Source organism: Drosophila yakuba, chromosome X, assembly GCF_016746365.2.
Source record: "Drosophila yakuba strain Tai18E2 chromosome X, Prin_Dyak_Tai18E2_2.1, whole genome shotgun sequence".
Taxonomy (NCBI): domain Eukaryota; kingdom Metazoa; phylum Arthropoda; class Insecta; order Diptera; family Drosophilidae; genus Drosophila; species Drosophila yakuba.
Window position 1 is genome coordinate 11,446,122 of NC_052526.2, and position 19,785 is coordinate 11,465,906.

The following is a 19,785-nucleotide window of genomic DNA, read 5'->3' on the forward strand; positions in this document are numbered from 1 at the left end:
AACGATATAAAAGGTGGAAGTTCTGGCCGAGATTCGAGTAATCATCGTTGAATTAACAAGCAAAAATCATGGAACGCTGGCAAAATCGCGTGGCCGTCGTCACTGGCGCCAGTTCGGGCATCGGATCGGCGATAGCCAAGGATCTGGTGCTGGCCGGGATGACGGTGGTTGGACTGGCGCGTCGCGTGGATCGCGTCAAGGAGCTGCAAAAGGAGCTGCCGGCGGAGAAGAGGGGCAAACTCTTTGCCCTCTACTGTGATGTGGGCAACGAGAGTTCCGTGAACGAGGCCTTCGACTGGATCATCCAGAAGCTGGGCGCCGTCGATGTGCTGGTCAACAACGCGGGCATCTTGCAGTCGGGCTACCTGGTGGACATGAATCCGGCCGCAATGCAGCAGGTCCTGCAGACGAACATCATGGGCATCGTTTTGTGCACCCAGCGAGCGGTGCGTTCTATGAGGGAGCGCAAATTCGATGGCCATGTGGTGGTCATCAATAGCATCCTGGGGCACAAGACCATGACGGCCACGGAGGGCGTGGCGCCCGATGTCAACCTCTATCCGCCCAGCAAGCATGCGGTCACGGCCCTGGCCGAAGGTTATCGCCAAGAGTTCTTCGGTCTGGGCACCCGCATCAAGATCACGGTGAGCTTTCCCTTTGTCCATTGAAATCAAATTAATATATTTCTTGCAATCAACCACATTTTAGAGCGTCAGTCCGGGCGTGGTGGATACGGAGATCCTGCCGGACAGCATTAGGGACGCCATCAAGGACCGAATGCTTCACTCCGAGGACATCTCGCAGGGAGTGTTGTACGCCATTGCCACGCCGCCACATGTCCAGGTGCACGAGCTGATCATCAAGCCCCTTGGAGAGACCATGTAGGCAGCTCCAGGAGCTTTGAATTTTTTTCAAATATTTTTTTTTCATCTCAATATCTTTACCGAGGCAGAATATATGAAGCACACAATTCACACAATTTAATTCATAATTTATGTACACACGTTACAATAAAAAAAAATGTTGAAAATTAAACTAAACTAAAATCAAATTGCCTGTCTTAAGCAGTAACAACACAGTTGAGCGCACATAAATGCATGAATGCGATAAATAATTGGGAATGCATTGTCATGGGAAAATTGAAAATACTATGCTGCCGTAAGTGAAAAACTATGGTAAACAAATGACTTTCCGCATAATGGGGCTGGCAACTAATTGCCAATGGCCCTAATGGCTTTAATTGACAATTTCTGTTGGCCGCCAGCACAGGGTTGTTGGTTCCCCAAAAAGAACACAATTGAAATTTTACACAGAAAAGGCGAGCAATAAATGGGGGAATGTCAAGAAAGGCATCCGGCAGAAATGGAATTCTCTGTGGTCAAAGAGTGTCATGTGCAATTGGGCATCTTCGAGCAATAGCTTCATTCGAGGAGGAAACCGAGTCATTAGAGCGTCCCGCTTCTTCCACCTTCCTGCACACTGCGAGAAAATACTGCGTGCTATGCAATTTTCTTATTTGAAAACTAATCTGATATGCGAAGTGCCTGAAACTGGTCACAGCTAATTTTCGAAAATTAACAAATTCATAAAAAAAAAAGCATGGCTAAGAAATTGAATTAAATGCGTAATTACTATATAGACTATTTATGTTCGTGTGCATTTCTTGCTGCCGGCCACACACTTGATTTTATTTGCGCTTTTTCCGAGTTGGTGTCCGTCCGGAAACTCAATTTGTCAGACAAATGCGATGGAGCTGCAGCAGAAGAGCATAAAACAGGAGCCTCGGTTGCTCCAAGGACAATGGAGCATCCTTGGCCAAGTCTATTAAAGCCAAGTAAACACTGCTCTCAATGAATGACAGCTGCAAATTCCAATTGACTTCAATCAAAAGATGACCGCACCAAATAATTAAATGAAACGATTTGCTCGGCCTTTGGCTGGCTGCAAAATATCCTTTGAAAACTAATGAAATGTGCTTCAAATGGTTGAAGCTATTATTTGGAAAATAATTTAATAAATTGGAAACTTTTCTTAAATATGCGTAATTCTACTCTTTTTTATTTTTAAATATGTAATTATTCAAATGAATTTCATTTTACTGGGGATTCTATTTAGCTAAAAACCAAGTTTTCTTCTTGCAAATAAATGGCTGTGCTGCTTCATAGAATCTTCCTACTCTCGTCCAAGATTTATTCAGCCACTTGTTTTTCTTGCGAAACTTGAGATTGATAAATTTTCATCCGGCCGCGCATTTATTTGTTATTTGTTATTTGTTTGCCTCGTTCTTTGTTTGTCTGTCTTTTGGCGCTCTTTTATCAAAGTTGTTTTGATGGCCTCGACAGCTGTCAAAAGTTTTACATACTACGCCCTTCCAGAGACGCCAATCTACACATCCCGCGCGATTGCGAATCCAAATTCGAATCCAATTCCAATTAAGCTGTCATTAGGGAGACTTAACTAGAAAGACCCGTTTGTGTCGGAAAAAAAGCTTGGATGGATATTATTGTAATTAGTTGCGGGATTATCGTATGCTTATCAAACGCAAATTGATTAATCAGTTTGACGATTCAACCCAAGAGACATGTGCTTGAAACTTCCAGTTTCTTTCTAAACAATCCAATATATATTAATATTTTTGCGTTAAAGATTTTGCACAAGAATTTATGTAAATGCATTTAGTTCGATTAACCAACATTTCTGGCATGCTTAATTATTATTAGATTTGTATCGAACAAGGCAAAAAGCGAAAAATGCAACTTAATTACATTGTGTAAAATTTGATTTGCATTTTATTCGATGCAGCTACGTTTGTGTATGCATAAATTATTTGCCAATTTATTCGTTGTCCATCACAAAAAAAGGCAGCGCCAATGGAAAAAAGTGCAAAAAAATTTAATGAATGAAAAATTTAAATAGCTGGCGAATCTTTATCAAATTAAACGTCAGTTTGCATTAGAACTGAGGCGAAAAATAATGTTTACATACATGGGAAATCTATTTATATGAATCCATTATGCATATTGAAAGTCACAAAAGTGGAAACTACATTTTAATTCAATCATAATTAATTGACAAATTACTAAAATATATTCTAGCACCCACTGAAGTGGAAGTATACGATATGATATACTTGCACTATAATTAATATATTTACTTATACTTGTAATATATCATAAAGTGATGTATTTAACTAAAGTGCTTGCAGTTGTGCCAACTTTAAGTACACGAAAATAGCGTAAGCATTGAAACTCATATAATTTTAATGCGAAAAGTATCTTTGATCCGAGTTTGCAGCTAGCCCGAGGCATTTGGCAGCTGGTGCAGCAGAATCCTTTGTTACTGTGTGCCACATAGTAAAAAGTAGATGGTAAATGGTAAATGGTTGTTGGTAGATGGTATGGCACATATAGTATATGGTACGTGCAGGAGGCAAGCCATCAAATCGCAAAAAGGAAATCAAAATCAAAATCAATGTCAATATTTTTTTGAGCCAAATCGAGGCTGGCAGAAAAGGCGCTAAGTCAGGCCGGGCAATAAGGAAAATGAGCACGTGCGATGGAAAATGCGGGGGGGGGGAAAGCAGAAGGGGGAGGGAAAAGCGGGGGGAAACTTGGCAAAACTGTCGCCGGGCACAAAGGATGCGGGCTGAAACAATAAGTAAGCCAAAGGACCCGAAAGGGCGCAGAGATTGAGGTAGACTGGCGTCATCATTTATCACGCGCTCTCTCCAACACACACACACACGCACACACATGCACACACTGGGAGAAGGTCAAGCCAAGTGTTATCCTTGAAGCCATCAAAGCAATGCTGGAAGAGCAGGGCAGGGAAGCACAGCCAGCTGGCAGCTGTCCCGCTCGGTCCTTGGATCCTTGGACAGACGCATGCACTCGGAGGAAGCAAGCAGAGGGAACTGGGACCAATGGGGAATGGAAAACCCAGAGGAGCCACTGCCTCATCATCACTATCCAGAATCGCTTACCTTTCACATGCTAAAAAGCTAATTAGTTACTAATGAAAGTCGGAAGTTATTCAGTAAACCAATTGAAACCACCTTTTGTTCGATTGTTTTGTTGTGTTTTTGGAAAATTTATTTAAATTATTTTACTTTTTTGTTGCAATTTTCGACGCTGATTTGTTGCCTATATTTGTTGTTTATTTAATTTACATTAAGTTACTTGTGTGTGTGTGTTTTTTTTTAGCTTTGTTCTTTGTTTGGGAGTTTTCGAATACCGATCAATTTGTTTAAATAATTCGCTTGCTCAAGGTTTAATTTGCTCTGGGTTTTCTTTTTATATATTTATATATAATGTTATACAATATATTTAATATAATTATTTTGTATTTATACATAAAAATAGTTTCTGTAGCACAAGTTATTCAGTTATTTTTTCGTTTTTTGTTTTATTGTTAATTATATTTTTTGTGGTTGCTTCTGACGACACACGGCAAAGAGCGAGAGGCAAAGAGTTGAATGCGGGAGCAAGAGAAGTTGAGAGGATATGGAACATTTTTGGAAAATTGTTGAAAATTATGAAAATTATGGAAATTATATCTCCCGACGAGAAGAGCATACATACATTTTGTGGAATACATATGGCAAAAGGAAAGCTTCTTCTCGATTCAAATTCTAAATATATAAATCATAGTAAAATAGAGTAATCTTCGCCTGGGCCAAGGACGAGCTGCGATCCAGCCTTGTTAACTTGGTCTCCTCACTCAGGACACATGCATGCGCAACGTTCGTGGTCCGCGCTCGTTTAAAATGGCTTAAATAAAAACTGGCTTTAAAATGGAGACGGACAGCGGTTTCCCTTCTGGAGCGGATAACGAAAGAGGTCTACATTAAAATCAAAGGGATTGAGGCATAAAATTAATTACAATGGGCTTCATTGATTGGATTTGGATTTGGGTTGGAACAAAAGCAAATAAAACGCAAATCGTGGGCTAACTTAAAATGTACACACGACAATGGAGGAGCGCCTCGAATTCTCCTGGTATAAATACAAATGTAAACGTCTCGCCTAACGAATCAACACAAGTGTGAGTGGGTGTGTGTGTGTGTTAATAATTAATATAATTAAAAAATACATACAGGCTAGGAGCAAACCATACGCATCGCAAGGATCGTGAATTGTTCGAATCTCTCGTTTGTCTGCCGTTTGTTAATTACATTTTACAGCTCTTTAAATAATTTATTATACAAATGTGTGTGTGGACCCGCGAACGAAAAAAAAACCTACTTCACTTTATCCTTATCCTTATCATAATCATAATCATTATCATTATCATTATCATAATCCTCTCTCTTTCACCTTCGCCAAGGCCCCTTAAACACATGCAGAGCGGGGCTAGCTGCGCAGGGAGGAGTACAAGATGCCTCGCAGACAATATCCCTTCTTCAAATAGAAAACATTTTTTCTAAGCTAATCCATTAGGTGGCGAATGTCTCAAATGTTTTCATTTCTAGTTTCCGTTTTGTTTCGTTTTTGTTTTTTGTTATATTTCCTATCGAAAGTGTTTTGAGTATAAAGCAGAAGGCTCGTAAAAAGGATCACTAGTGGTTTTGGGACTCATCAAATGAGTACCAGAAAGATTTGAAGTGGGTAATAAAGAACAATCTCTGGGCACTGATCACTTTCCGGTGATTTTAACAACTTAAGAGCAACCACCCGAAACTGATAAAAGCCCGTACACCAACTTGCGGACCATTGGATGATCCTGCAGCTGTTCCAAATTATGATCTCTTTCGTGGCTATCCAGCGCTGCAACTGTCTACGAGTCTCTGCTCTTCACTTGATGCTTTAATAACGTTTTCATGTTGTTGTGGTTCTCTTGTTGCTGCTGCCGCTCCTGTTTTGCTGTGGTGTCTGTGTTGCTACTCCTGGTTGACTACGGCTCAACACTCACTCTGCGACATGTCGATCTCCTTTTTTACACTGCGCGATAATCGGTCCAACTCGGCGGCCGCATCTGTGCGCACGGCCAGCTTCTCGGGCGTCATTACTGCATCCGTACCGTTGGCAGTGCGACCCGGACCCGCCGGATTACCGGCTCCACCGGAACCGCCGCTCGCCGGACTGCCCGACTTTTTGTGCAGCAGCGAGTTAAAGAAGTTGGCCAAAACGCCTTCGGCGCCGGGCGTGGCTGGCGTCAGCTTGGGATCAATCTGCAAAAGGAGGGAACAAATGAATTAAATGTGTACGTTGGTACATTAAGTGTACCCACCTTTTTGGGTGAACTCTGTCCTGCGGTGCCGGGCGTTCGGGGTCCGCTCTTATTGCTGCCCACGCCCTGCGATCGCAGTGGCGACTCACCGCGCACCTGGTCGCCCTGCTTGAGGATCTCCTGCTGGCGAGCCAGGAATGCCTGCTCATCCTCCGTCTGCACTTCCGCCTCGCGATTGGAAACCGCCTGGAAAAATGCGCAAATAAATTAGCCATGCCTTATAGTTTTTGCGTATGAATGAAGTGACATACCTTTCTAATTGGTGGCGATTTAATAATATCTGTGTAGGGATTCTCGGCCTTGACTCCATGCATATTCTCGTACAAAATACTAATCTTCTTCAGGCTATCCCAGCCAGCCGGACTGTTGGGATAAAAAGATAAGTACATAATTGATAATGACACAAAAATGACACCTACATGAGTACCGCATCCTTCTCAACGACTAGCGCTGGCGTACGGAATGGTAGACCATAAATTCGATGCGTCAGATACTTGTAGAGGACATCACAGTTCTTGTCTTCCTTGACGCTCGTGTAGAAGAGCGAAGTGCCATGCCGCAGACAGAAGTTACGTATCCACTGTTGGATGAAGTCAAAGTGCTCGTCACGATACTCGTACTCCTTTTCCAGCGTGGTCATGTAGTCCGTCTGTAGTGGGAAATCGATAGATAGAGATCATAATAGTATTCAATGATACCATGCCGCACTCACCTTTGTGACCACAACAACGATGTCGAGGCCCAGATTTGTAATTAGTGCGTCCTCCGTCAGCGGCAGCAGGTCATCCTCGTCGATCGAGTTGTTGCGCATCGTCCGCTTGACTGGGGAGCCCGGATCCAGATCATCGCCCACCTCGCAGTAGCTCTGCCACGTGGTGGCCAGTCGCTGGCGGGCCGCCTCCTTCTCTTTGGCGTCCAGCTGCAGGCTCTCAATGTGCTGGCCCAGGACCTTGATCCAATGGTTAAGCTGCTCCAGCCAGCCCCACGGCTGCGTCATCGAAACGGTGAGGATGACGAGTGTGTGTGCATAGTTCGTTTCGTTGAGCGCATAGTGTAGCAGGTTTGTGTGTCCTGGATCGCCGTCCAGGACCCAAACGCCCAAACGCGTCATGTCTGTAATGAAATGAATCAACATAAGATTAAATACTATTTGTAATTTGGAATCTCAATGACGTACCGTCTCTGTACTCATCCTTGACATCAATGTAGGCATACTCCAGGCCGGAACCCTTCTTCGGATCCTCGACGCCCTGCAGTTTGGCAATGAGTGTCGTCTTTCCGGTGGCATTGTCGCCTAATACTAGTACAGATTTGTTTGATGGAAGTTTTGTGCTGCCTTGTGTTTGTACTTCATTCAATATCGCTGACCTGCAAGAAATAAGTTCGGATTTTATTAATAAAACTAGCTTAGTTTGGTAAAATCAGCAAAGTAAAGATCCCCCAAAAACATAGTTATAACTAATAAAATTCTTTAATATCTAAAGAGTGAAAATATAGAGTTAAGTTACAGGTCTCCCATGACTTTTTGACTCCAGACTTTGTGAAACTGCCCGAACTACACTCATTTTGGGAGCTTTTCCGCTGACACACGTAATCGAATCTAGGTCAGAACTCCGTCACTCATTCGCATTTCCCTTTTCGCAACATTCCAGCCATCAAGTTAATTGGCGGACGACCAAATGGAGCCCCCAGCACCATTATTATATGCTCAACCACGCCTCTCATATTCTCATATTTCCCCAGCCCACGATTCGTGCTCGATTTTAGTGTTTCGGAACTGCGTCAATATTTGATATAGTTTTGCATGCGATTTTCGAAACGTCGCTGCGATGTCTGCAAGTCAATTAGACCAATTAAATAATTTTTCAATTGATGTGGATGTGGATGTAGATGTAGATGTGGTAGGGAATGCTGGTGCTTCAGCCATCCTGACGGACAGTATGTCCCGTCCTGTCTGTCCAGGACATGCAAATCGACCGCAGGACCTGCGGTTGCTCCGTACGTTGCCTCCGTATCTCCCGGTTTCTCCACAAGACTACGACTATACTATGGGGAATATCGATTGCCCAACCGAACAGCACTTTTCGAGTTCGTCGCGATTGTTTTGCTTTGGTCGGTTCCTTTATTGAAAGCGGCGCTTTCTCATTTACCTATGAATATGGCACAGTGGTTCGAGATTTATTATATGGCACAGCTATGGCTTTCGATTATTTTCGAGAACCAATTAAAATACACATCCTTCACTGCAATTTCCAAAACCTTTTGCTTTGCGTTGACCCACTTTGAAGGAAAAGCCACCTGCGTCCCACTGTGCAGTGGTAGGTGAACGCTTGAACGTTCTCCATTTGGTGGTGGCTATTTGGTTGGCGGGTGCTTCGTGGACTCCTTCGATGGGGCAGAGGTGTTGGATGGGGTGGAGTGCTTGCCCGTTGGCATGGTGCACGCGAAAAAGCCAAACGAAACGTAAATTTTCCAGGCAAACCATCTCGCTGCCTTCGAGGAGTCCATCGAGAACTGTTGGTCGCGGTGGTCGAGCGTTGCACATTTTTCAATATTACCAAATTGGAGTATTACGTTCTAGGATGAGTTTGCTATTGCGGCGACGTTCGCGCAGCGAGACACGTCCTCAGGCGAATCCGGTGGAGAAGACCAAACAGCCGGACTCGGATAAGTTGGACAAGCAGCAGCAGCAGGCGAATCACCACCAGATGCGCCACCACCAGCCGCATGCCAGTGAACAGAATCTGAACAAACTGGGCCTGGTTTCCAGTGGCTCCAGTGGCAATGGAATGGGCAGACGCAAGACATCCGCGGAACTCATAAGCGAGGCCAAGATGTTCCTGGGCGAATCGGTAAACGCTGTTCCACTGATGGCCACCGGTGGTGCTCGCTTGGTTAGCACTCGACGACCTATTACGCCCCGCGAATCCGGACGAGTTTTGTACGGCAAAGTTGCCCTGGCTGGACGTCCACCAAGTGCCTTTTCGTAGGTTACCAATTGCGAGATTCCATGCCACAGTCATTATTTCACACACATTTCTTTTGGTTTCACATAGCATGCGGTATCTGCAGAACGAGAAACCATCAACGCCCCGCCAGTTGCCGGCTCTATCTGGTTCTGGTCCCGCCACACCCATGCCCACCCGGAATGGAGCTCTGCTCTGTCAATCCAGCACAGAAACGCTGATCGAACTGCTCAAGCAGCACAGTGGTCTCAAGGATTGCAGCGACGAGACAGTGCAGCACATTAATGCGGTTAGCTTTCAATTATTTCATCATTTTGTTCAATTGGAAGTAATCTAACTAGGATTAATACTGCTTACAGATCCTCCAGGAGCTTTATACCCGTGTCAGAAAGCAGGAGCGCAACTACAAGCGTGGCTTCATCCTAGGCGGACTCTATGGTTTGGTGGAGTGCAGTTCGCCACGCGTTCTTTTGGCTGTGGCTCGCGTAGTTTTGGCTGTGAGTCATTCATTTAAACATTCCACTCTGGATTTCCCGCATTCATTTGAACACTTTTAAATCGCTTTAGCTTCGGGTGACGGGCAGCAATCTCACGGGTGCCTGCAAGCTGATCTTCAAGGTGGCCAGGCATGAGCAGCACGATGCCCTGTTCCACGAACACGACGTGTTGGAATTGCTCATTGATGGTTTGGGACACGCCTCGCCACTGGATGAGCCGGAGGCTTGCATTTATGCCTATGGTTGCATACGTTTTCTAACCGCCAGCAGTGCCCAGGAGCGGGATGATGCCCTCAACCGCAATTGGATTGGGCTGGAGAGCTCCGGCGAGAGTCACTCGCTGCCCATTCCTGCTCCAATGCCTCCGGCTCTGTCGGCCATCTCGACTTCGCTTTGTCCCAGGAAATTGACGGGTCAGCAAACGTTAGTGTCCCGCCTGGCTCGTCATGGAGCCGTGGAGCTGATGATCTTGCACCTGCAGATGTTGAATGAGGCTGGGGCAACCAAACGGCTCCAGGGTCCGCCGCTGCACACACTCTATCAACTGTCGGCGGCCATGAGAGCTCTGGCAGATGTTTCCCAGCAACAGCAGCGTTTGCAGCTTCAATTGCAACTGGCATGTCCACATCTCATCCGAGCGGCCGAGGTATCAATGGGCGAAATGGAGGTCCAGGCCAATGTGGTGCGCACTCTCAGGTGGGTTTTACTTCTATCCTATCGAAAGATTTAACAGAGCTATGATTCTTCCAATTTCTAGTGTGCTTTCGGAGGACTCGGATTGCTGTGAAACGCTGCACAACTATGCTGCCAGGATTGGCCTGCTCCTGGGTCCCTCGTGCGCCGGCGGTGGGCAGTGCAGTGAACGTCTCCTGGCGGTTCTAAGTCGTTTGGGCTACATGCTGGGCAATATACTGGCCAAACACGAAACTGCACGCATACAGGTGGGTTTTTAACTTCTTTAAGTCACTATAAAATAAGCAAAGTGTCATTTATATATCAGTCTTTAGTTGAAAATGTAATTGCCCATTTTACTTATGAGATGATCTATTGCTTTTCAGTACTTTCACAACGATGTGGCCATGGAGTATCTTCTGAATATTTTGGAACAGCTGAACGAACGCTCACCCAGCAGTGTGGCTCATTTGGATGCTCAAATCAAGTTGATACGAGTTGTGGCCAATATGAGTGTGAATCCCGAGGTGGGCGCCGGTTTGGGAAATGTCCGTTCTTTGGGCGCTGTGCTGCTGAAGCTTTTGAGCAAGACCAGCGAGGAGTTGACCAAGAAGAAGGTGAGTTTTTGATACATAATCCTATCTAGATATTGATATCCTTGTTTGTTTATGGGTTTACGGGTTAGTCGCCGGAACAGCAGGAACTTTTGCATGCCACCTTGGGAGCCCTGCACAATCTGTGTTTCTACCAGGACAAACAGGCAGCTGTGCAGCCTTTGGCCAAGGGATCTCTGCAGAGTCTTATTGACGACTTGTCCGCCTCGTTGGCCAAAGTGTTGGGCAACTGCCAGACGTCGGTGACCAAAGTGGAGTTGGCCCGTGTGCTGGGTAACCTGACGAGGAACGAGCAGGCACGTCGTTGTTTCTGTGCCGCCGGAGGATTGCCATTGATGGTGCAGCAACTGACGAAACAGGCAGCTGGCCAGGATTATGAGCTGCGCACCTGTGCCATTGGTGTCCTGGTGAACCTTTTGGGCGATGGCGAACAGCGAGGTCCTTTTCTGCAACTGCGAGGAGCCGAACTGCTGTCGCTACTCCTGCGTGGATCCCTCGAGCAGGAGGACTGGTTTCTGGCCAACATTGTTTGCCAGGCCCTCTGGAATCTTCTCATCGACGGCCATTGTGCGGCTAATCTCTGCCAAAGCGGTCATATACTCGATGAAGTTAGTGATCTGCTGGCCGATTATCTCGATGAGGATCGATTATCACCCGGCGATGACGATAACGACAACGATGAGGATGATCCTGAGCGGGAATCGGAGAATTTGGATGTAACTGAAACGGATCCAGAAGCGCACGATGCCTTGTGGGAGGATTTCGCACTGGTGGCCACCGATCTGCTCGAACGCATCCAAAACAACTTCGATAGGCAGCAGCAATCGCAGGCATTGTTACCCCAAAATGCCGACAACGAAGATGATAACGATGTATTTATCGAAGAAATGTAGTTGCAGTTCGTTTGATAGTCTATAGTGTTTCTATGTGGTTTGCATTATTATTCGATAAATATCTTAAAACAATTTATCAAAGCCAATAAAAAATGTTTCGAAATTAAAGATTTCCCTGGGATTATGATATGCTTTTTGTAGCACCATTACCAACTAAAATCATTACCAACTAAAACATTGATGTTTATATGACAAGAAATTTAGAAGCAAAAACTGATTAAGCCCCAAAACATAAACAATGATGACTATTTCAAGATCTTGGTGTTTCGTGACACTATGCTGCAAACTTCGGCCATTCAATTGAATTTTAATTTTGAATTCTAAATGGGTCGGAATGCAACGCTAATACTGATAGCTTTAAATCAGTAGTTAGTTTTTTGTAAATGTGCAAAACCTTTACTTAACTGCTTTTTAAAGAAATCTCAGTATCAATTGATTTCTTGTGCTACAGTTGTTCGGTGTCTTACAGGTAAATTATGTTAACTAGTGTAGTTTAAGCCAAACGACATATTCAGGTGATGACAACATCGTTTGCACTCACATACCCATGCACACACACAAACACACCAGCGGAAACCAATACACGCACATCTTAGAGCCAAGTTTGGGTTCCAATTGGAATCAGTCTTATTGGCGGACGGCCCATTAAGCTGGGCTTTATTTATAGGTATGAGTGTAGAAAAATTGATAAAGCGAAAAAAATGGTAAACGCTGCCCTCGATTTGTTGCTTTTTCTTGTTGTTTAGTGAATTCATGAATCATCCCCGCACATTGTTGCTCTTTTCGCCCTCTCTCCCTTCGTTTTCCTCTCTGTTTTTCTTTTTGCCCCTTTTTATCTGGCCTACCGCTGTCTTTCCCGTATTTTTGTAATACTATTTATTCACGCATTTTGTTTATTAATTTATATTTGCCAAAGCTTGCAAGTCTTTGTGCAACATTTGAGGTTAAGTAGAGAAATATAGGTAGAAAAAGAAATGACAACATGCCAACGAAATCAGCTGGTTTGCGGCTCCAGAAAAAAAAAACTGGGAGTTGCCGGCTATCGGAAAGCAAATTACAAAGTGCATGACAAGATATTGAGAAGTATTAGTTACCAACGGGCACAAGTTGAAGATATAGTAGTAGTAGTGGCGAAAAGCAGCTAGCAAACGTCATTTAAAGAAAGTTATCAACAAATTGAAGAGAAATATGGAGCGCCCTCTCTTCACCTTTTTTTTTGTTTATCTTCTCAGATGCTCTCTTCTGGGGTATAATTGTGTTGCACAGTCTAGTTTTGCTTAGGAAGTTATAAAATACATATGATTTGTTAAAATCATATTGTATTAAAACGAGTTTCATGCTTTGACAGTTTGGCACATTGAATCTTCTCATTATTATTAATATATCTCATTTCGACCTACCTATGCCAGAGTTCTTAGTGGCTTTTCGAGGAATTACGCATATATTCCTTTTACTTGATTGATTTTAGGGGGTTAACTTTCTGAAATACGCTACTACAACTGCAATTGCACTCACCATAGGTTCTCCTTTTCCGCTGCCGCATCCTTTTTCTTCGTGGTAAAAGATGATGTCAGCGCATTCGTTTGCGTCCCACTGTCCAGCGCCATGTTGTTGTTGTTGGGGCTGCAGCTGCGGTACTCCTATTGGAACGCTCTCCACTCCTGGCTGTGTCCAATTGGGAATCGGGATGTGCTGGCGCTGCAACAGAGAGTGTGAAAGAAAGAGGGGAGAGAGGGAGGTGGAAGATGAGAAACAGTTGGCAAACAAAAACAAACACATGCGCGACAGAGCGAGACGGCTGCCAGGTGTCGGCTGCATATGATTTAGCAGTCTATTTAAATAATTTTACTGCAAGGCTGCACACTTGTATTATTTTTGTTTAATTCCCTGTGCATTTGTCACTGCGCTCTCTCCCACCCACTCTCACTTGCTATTTTGTTGCTTTAGTTACGACGCACAGCTGCTGACAAATTCGCAAAAATTCCTCTTCTCCTCACTCTCTCGCTCACTCTATTTTCTTTCTTTCTTTCCTTCCTTCTTTTGATTGCCCACTTTTTTCCGTTTCGTACGTACGCAGTTTCTCACGCTCTTCGCTCTCCTCTCCGGTGAAAACTCGCGCCCTGGATTTTCACGCACGTCCTCTCCACTGGACAGCCTTTCGATCGCTCCAATTAGACAAAGCGAACTTAAATAATATAATGCGTATTTATGTGGAGAAGAGCCGCGTCTGTGTGCGTTTCCACTGGAGTTTTTTCAGCGCCGTTGCGTCGTCTAATCTGACTGCCTCTCTACACTGCTCTTCTTCTTTATTTCTGCTTTGCTTTGCTTTTTCTTTCGCACCAATTATTCGTGCAAAAATACTGCCAAAAATACTGATACCAAAAGGCCAGACTGGTATGGTCACACTCTGTCCTACAGGTGCTGAAAATACTGTTTCTATACCAGTCACTATCATAACTATTTTCGGTTTATTTTATTGCTTTTATGGCTGTTTTTATTTATTTATTTAGCTAGTAAAATCGGGAACAGGAAACGCTTTAGTCGAGGTACTGTCTTTCAGATACCTGTTAATTCACTACGAATAACAAGGAAGGAATAATTTTAAAAATTTCAGTAACGATTTGACGCTTTTTATAGATGTCGCTTTGTTGTGAACTTTTTTCAGATTTCCAATAGATGGCGCTGTGGTAAAAAGTTATAATTTTCAGTATTTAGCAAAATTCTATTAAACATCGATAGTTGCAATACCATCGATAAATTATTTACAGTCTGCTACCTAAAAATTATTTAAAAATAATGTGCAGTTAAGCTTTATCTATGAATGATATAACTTTTATGAACAAATAATTGTTAAGATCTAGCAAACATATATTTTACATAAAATATTTTTTTGTATTCAAAACAATATATATCTATAAAAGCTTTTTACTCTTTTAGTGCTATTGCGATTTCTTCGTCTGGTAACACTTATTTACGATTGATCTTTCTTGATCTTAACATTTGCATATTGTTACCATTATTCGTTATTATCATTATTGATTAGTAAGTAGGCGAAATAGGAACAAGGGATCATGCACTCCACTAGCCTCTTTTTGTCTGTGATTTTCCTCATAAGTCTGGTCTCAATCGATGGTGAGTTCGTGTTCTCGTTGAAGTCTTTTGTTTAAGCTGCATATGTGGTATGTGTGTGTGATCCAATTGGATTTTCACATGGGGAAAACGGCCAAAATCAATTAAGAACAAAATTTCCGTTACATTGTTTTTAAATTTGCCTAATATAATTGTAAAATAGCATAATTTAAATTTTGAATTATACAGTGTTTTTAATATTTTTTATTTTTAAATTGTAGGCCTCCTGCGCCGCTGCTATCAGTGCCGATCCCGCGGAGAATTGGGCAGCTGCAAGGACCCCTTTACTTTCAATGCGACGGATGTGGAGCAGGAGCCGGGAGTGGCGGCCATCCCATGCGCCAGCGGCTGGTGCGGCAAGGTGATCGAGGGCGGCGGCGCCTATGCCATCGATGACTACGACCTGGCCATCCAGCGGATGTGCGTGCAGCGCGGTCCGGATGACAACATGGACCGCTGTGCGGACACCATCTACAACTACAAGAAGGTGTACATGTGCTTCTGCCAGGGCGACCTGTGCAACGGCACGAGGAGCTGGTCCATTGCACCACCGATGATGCTGATCCCCGTTCTACCGCTGCTCGCCTGGCTGCTCCAGCGGATCCGAAACTAGACTGCTTTCTGTGCTTTTAGCCGGCAATGTATATACATTTTTCAATACTCATCAACACGAAATGCAATATCTACTGTTCGAGAAATACAAACTATATTTTGTTAATATTTAAAATCGAATGTTCTTGCTGTTTAAGATTTTATGCCAGTTTTCTTGGATCCACGGATCCTTCACTCAGGCAAGGCCCAGTCCGACCTCAAACAAAGGAATCACCACGCTTATATGCATTTAAGATGTACCCATGATTACATGGAATTAAATGTCACCTATGCCCTGCAGACGAGATAAGACATAGATCCCGAGTTCGGGTCAATCTGCTATCAGTGAAACAGAGAAAGAAACGCCACATGCTCGATTCTTCTCGAAAAGAACAAAAATATAATATTCATATATTTAATTAAATCACTTTTGCGTATGCACATGCATATACAAACTTAACTAAGACTTTAACTTTAATTTGAAAGTGCAGGAAAAAAAATTAAATTCAATATTATCCCTCGTCCTTGCTCAAGAAATAGAAAAAAGTGTATATAAGCCGAACGTAAAACTTTCAACTGGCGGAGCCACAACAAGGAGCAAAGGGAGGCGTCTAATAAATGCCCATGTCCAGTGGACTGAGGAGGCAACTAAATCATCCAAGAATTCACATTCCATTGTGAAAACCCGACATCCTGTCTACTTGGTATCACTCTACTTTTCCAACTTATCTTGCTCCCGCAAGCATGGCGGACAGCGAGAGTTCTGCAGCTGGATTTGCTGGCGATTTTTGGTGGCCTCGTGGCAGTCCATGTGGTAAAATCCGCTGCATAAGTGGCAGTACATCGCTTCGGGCTCTGGAACACACGCAAAAAGAAAGGTAATTACAATTAAATAAATAAATAAATTAACCAAAGATCTTAAGTATTTTCAAATATATCTCAAATTCAAGAAAACTAACTCAAATAAACAAATATTGAGGTCATCGGAGCAGTTGACGTGCCATTCGAGTGGCTCATAAAATAACCAAGTTGGTGACTCACCCACACGCCGTTTGCATTCCCTGCACTCGCGGCACTTTCGGCATTTGGAGGCGCCGCCATCTCCATGCTGACAGGGTGAGACCGCAGTTCCCGACGCGGCAGAACCTCCGGCTGCGCTGCTCTTGTCCGTAACCTTGTCCGGCGACTTGCTCTTGCGTGTGTACGCCCTCTTGGAGTTTGCCTGCAGCCGCTTCTCATTCGGCGATAGCAAGAATTCAGACTTCTCCTTGGTTTTTTTGTGACCACGAACGCCCAGTACCAACGTGTCCATGGCATTCAACTGCTGGCCATAATGGAAATCCACACCGCTGGCATTCTGAACGGTGCGACGCTTGCGCTTCGAGTGACGTTGGTTCAGCTTCTTGAGCACTTCCGGCGTGTAGAGGCCAAAGAGGCCGAGGAACGTCTCCTGGCCGTACTCTGTCGGCAGGGTGCGGCTCTCGCGCGGCTCATCTCGCCACTGGGCGGCGGATGCGAAGAGCCTTTGCTGCTCCTGCTGCAGTTCAGCACTGGAATCATCGGAGCTGCCGGACGGCGAACCCGCTGGCTGCGGCTGTGTATTGGATGTGGGCGTTGGCGAAGATTTTCTGCTCGTGTTTCTAGTCTTTACAGAATTGTTTTTCGCCGTCCCCTGACTAGGCATTTGTGGCACGGATTTCTTGGCCAGAGCATTGGCTGCCTGATTGGTAGCAGCATTTGTTAGCTCCAGCGATGGCGGTGTCTTCCTGCCCTCGCTGGTCTTGTTCTTGCGACTGTTCTCCAAACTGGTGATCTCCATATCCTCCTCTTCGTCGAACAAACGGGGTTGCTGTTTCGTCTTTCTGGCCCTTTTCAATGCCTGATGCAAGTTCTTGCGGCTCTGCGCCACAACCTCAAAGTCCATCGGAGGATTTTGTGATTGTGCTGGAGGTACTAATGGCACCGCAGCCACTACTGTTTTCGTTATGGGCGCCAAAGGCGGCGGTGAGCTGCAGGTGATATTCCTCCGCTTGGGCGCCGTCGAATCCAGCGACCGTTTTATCAACTCCGACTGTGATTGTGGCGGCGGCACTGGCGCTGGTGCCTCCTCGACTTTGGGCCAATTCACCTGCGGCTGAACGGCGGCGATCTGCTGACCCAATCCCCTAACTGGCGGAGCCAGCATCAGCGGTATATTCTCGTCCAATTCGCTGAGCTTCAGCGGCGGCACACCCGCATCGTCGTCCTGGCTGAGAAGAAAGTGCTTGCGGATGAGCATCTCCTCGTTGTCCCGAGCCATCACCGATTGCGGAGTGATCTTGTAGTTGGAATCGGCGATCAAAGGCACTATCTGGGCGGAAACGTACTCATTGGCCATTTCCGGCAGGGAGGCAATGTTGTTCTCCTTCAGCTTAATGCAGAATCCCTCCAGATCGTCGTTCAGACGCATCAGCAGGAACTGCTGCTCGCCATTGATCTCGTACACCTCCTCCTCCAGTTCGTCCAAGATGCGGCGCATCTGCACGGGATCCTAATGGTGGCAAGAGCGTGAGTGTCACATTAAGTGTCTAGCTAATTGTGAGGTGGAATCACAGGTGCTAATGGCCATTAAAACCGCTTATGGCCAGAAGCACAGAGCAAAATAGGGTATATATATTAATTAAAATTGAGGTGGTGGGTAAGGACGCACGGAGGTAAATATGGAAATAATGCGAAGTAAAAGAATGTGCGGATTAATGTTGTTAAGAAATCTGTAAGACTTGCTTATATAGAGCGTATAATCGGATGGATTTGCTTACATATGTATTGCTTATACATATGTCTTCATGGCAAAAAAAAAAAAAAAAACAAGTTTAAGGTTAAAAAGTGAAAGTAATTGTGACAAAATACTGCGAATGGTGAACGTGGTTCCTGCGGAAATAAATACATTTGACCCAATTATGAGTAGTGCTTAAGACGCAGTTTCCTCTCCAACTGGAAGTTTCTAACCCAACTCTAAACAAAATCCTCGTGTGTACATCAGTTTCTTAAAAATGAAAAACTAAACTAAGAGCTACGTTTCGTAGCTTCATCTACATACAGTTCTTTGTGTTGGAAACTCTGTGGGTGTTTTTTTTTTCATGGGGGGTAGGCATGCTGATGCAGGTGTTCTACGGGTCCACCTTCACCCGGGGGGATTGGGGTTCATGTGGCGATGGGAACAAAGGACAAAGAAGTCTTGAAGTCTTCTTGCGTTAACCCACCGCATCCGCCTGCTCCTTGAAGACATCCGAGACCAACTGCGGAAGTGGAGAACAAAGACAAAGGAAACAAATTAGGTGTGGTGTTCGCAGGGAAGTGATGTCCCCAAGATGTACTAACCCCGTGGACCTTGAGGAAGTCGCGCAGCGCACGCTGGCAGTAGATGATGTCGTTTTTCAGCTCCAGCGGCAGCACGTAGCACTTCTCCATGTAGTACCTGAACTTGGTGTACTTGTGCTCCTTGTGGGTCCCGCTCATCTTGGTCCGATTATATGGCGGCTATATAACGACCGATATCGTACGAATCACGCACGCGACTGATTTGGATGCTTTGCGATTGATTCACTTGTGGGATTTCATTGGCGGCGTTCTGGGCGATGGCGAATTTTGGGGGGGCCGAATTGAAACCGGAAGTGGGTGGAAAGTTATGAATATGGATCACTATATTCGTGACCGATATCTGGGAAGTGCAAGGAGCCTCAGAATTCACGGTTAATTTAATATTCAAAACAAAAAAAAAATGTGTTGCATCAACTGGCAGCGATGCCAGATCGATAATTGAATGATAAGATGTGCTGCACAAAGCTGTTAGCAGGGGGAATCCATAGCTCAATTTACAAGGAACGATTTGCGAATTCTTCAGCTGGATGCGCGTTTATATCTTTATATGTTATATTTAGGTATTTAGGTGCAGTGGGAAATGCAAGGAGACTTTTTTGTAGCAGTGGCAAAGAAGCTGGGTATTTATTGTATTTAAATTCATGACATGTCAAGACCTCATTAATGGTCCTGAGATGAACGACGATATTTGTAAGCGGTTATACAGCAAATATCATATAAAATATTTTTTATGATCAATACAATCATATTTAGAAATAAAATAAAGTGAAAGGTGGGGTATATAGTTTCACACCATACATATGGAATATTGGTAATAATTCAAATTGGTGTGGAT

The 19,785-nt window shown here is 44.4% G+C and overlaps 5 protein-coding genes across 5 annotated transcripts; 3 read left to right on the forward strand and 2 right to left on the reverse strand.

The window, feature by feature from the left end:
- The first annotated feature begins 26 nt into the window (after positions 1-26).
- On the forward strand, positions 27-1,114 carry LOC6525058 (farnesol dehydrogenase). The gene is made up of 2 exons (XM_002100861.4): positions 27-644; positions 709-1,114. Exons 1-2 carry the CDS (start codon positions 69-71, stop codon positions 883-885), a joined length of 753 nt encoding a protein of 250 aa, XP_002100897.1. The 5' UTR covers positions 27-68; the 3' UTR covers positions 886-1,114.
- A 3,007-nt stretch (positions 1,115-4,121) lies between these two features.
- LOC6525059 (cytoplasmic dynein 1 light intermediate chain 1) lies at positions 4,122-14,179 on the reverse strand. Its single transcript, XM_002100862.3, has 8 exons — positions 13,944-14,179; positions 13,386-13,568; positions 7,406-7,596; positions 6,941-7,341; positions 6,648-6,877; positions 6,480-6,591; positions 6,229-6,414; positions 4,122-6,169 (listed from the first exon to the last, which is right to left on the reverse strand). The coding sequence occupies exons 2-8, from the start codon at positions 13,475-13,477 to the stop codon at positions 5,900-5,902; spliced, it is 1,482 nt and encodes a 493-aa protein (XP_002100898.1). The 5' UTR covers positions 13,478-13,568; positions 13,944-14,179; the 3' UTR covers positions 4,122-5,899.
- On the forward strand, positions 7,618-11,994 carry LOC6525060 (armadillo repeat-containing protein 2). The gene is made up of 7 exons (XM_002100863.2): positions 7,618-9,214; positions 9,285-9,483; positions 9,554-9,691; positions 9,762-10,387; positions 10,449-10,632; positions 10,750-10,980; positions 11,049-11,994. The coding sequence occupies exons 1-7, from the start codon at positions 8,619-8,621 to the stop codon at positions 11,868-11,870; spliced, it is 2,796 nt and encodes a 931-aa protein (XP_002100899.2). The 5' UTR covers positions 7,618-8,618; the 3' UTR covers positions 11,871-11,994.
- Positions 14,180-14,829: 650 nt separating the features above from the next.
- Positions 14,830-15,726, forward strand: LOC6525061 (protein quiver). Its single transcript, XM_002100864.3, has 2 exons — positions 14,830-15,002; positions 15,221-15,726. Exons 1-2 carry the CDS (start codon positions 14,942-14,944, stop codon positions 15,610-15,612), a joined length of 453 nt encoding a protein of 150 aa, XP_002100900.1. The 5' UTR covers positions 14,830-14,941; the 3' UTR covers positions 15,613-15,726.
- Positions 15,684-19,372, reverse strand: LOC6525062. The gene is made up of 4 exons (XM_002100865.4): positions 18,951-19,372; positions 18,833-18,868; positions 16,632-18,120; positions 15,684-16,445 (listed from the first exon to the last, which is right to left on the reverse strand). The coding sequence occupies exons 1-4, from the start codon at positions 19,086-19,088 to the stop codon at positions 16,303-16,305; spliced, it is 1,806 nt and encodes a 601-aa protein (XP_002100901.1). The 5' UTR covers positions 19,089-19,372; the 3' UTR covers positions 15,684-16,302.
- Positions 19,373-19,785: the final 413 nt, after the last annotated feature.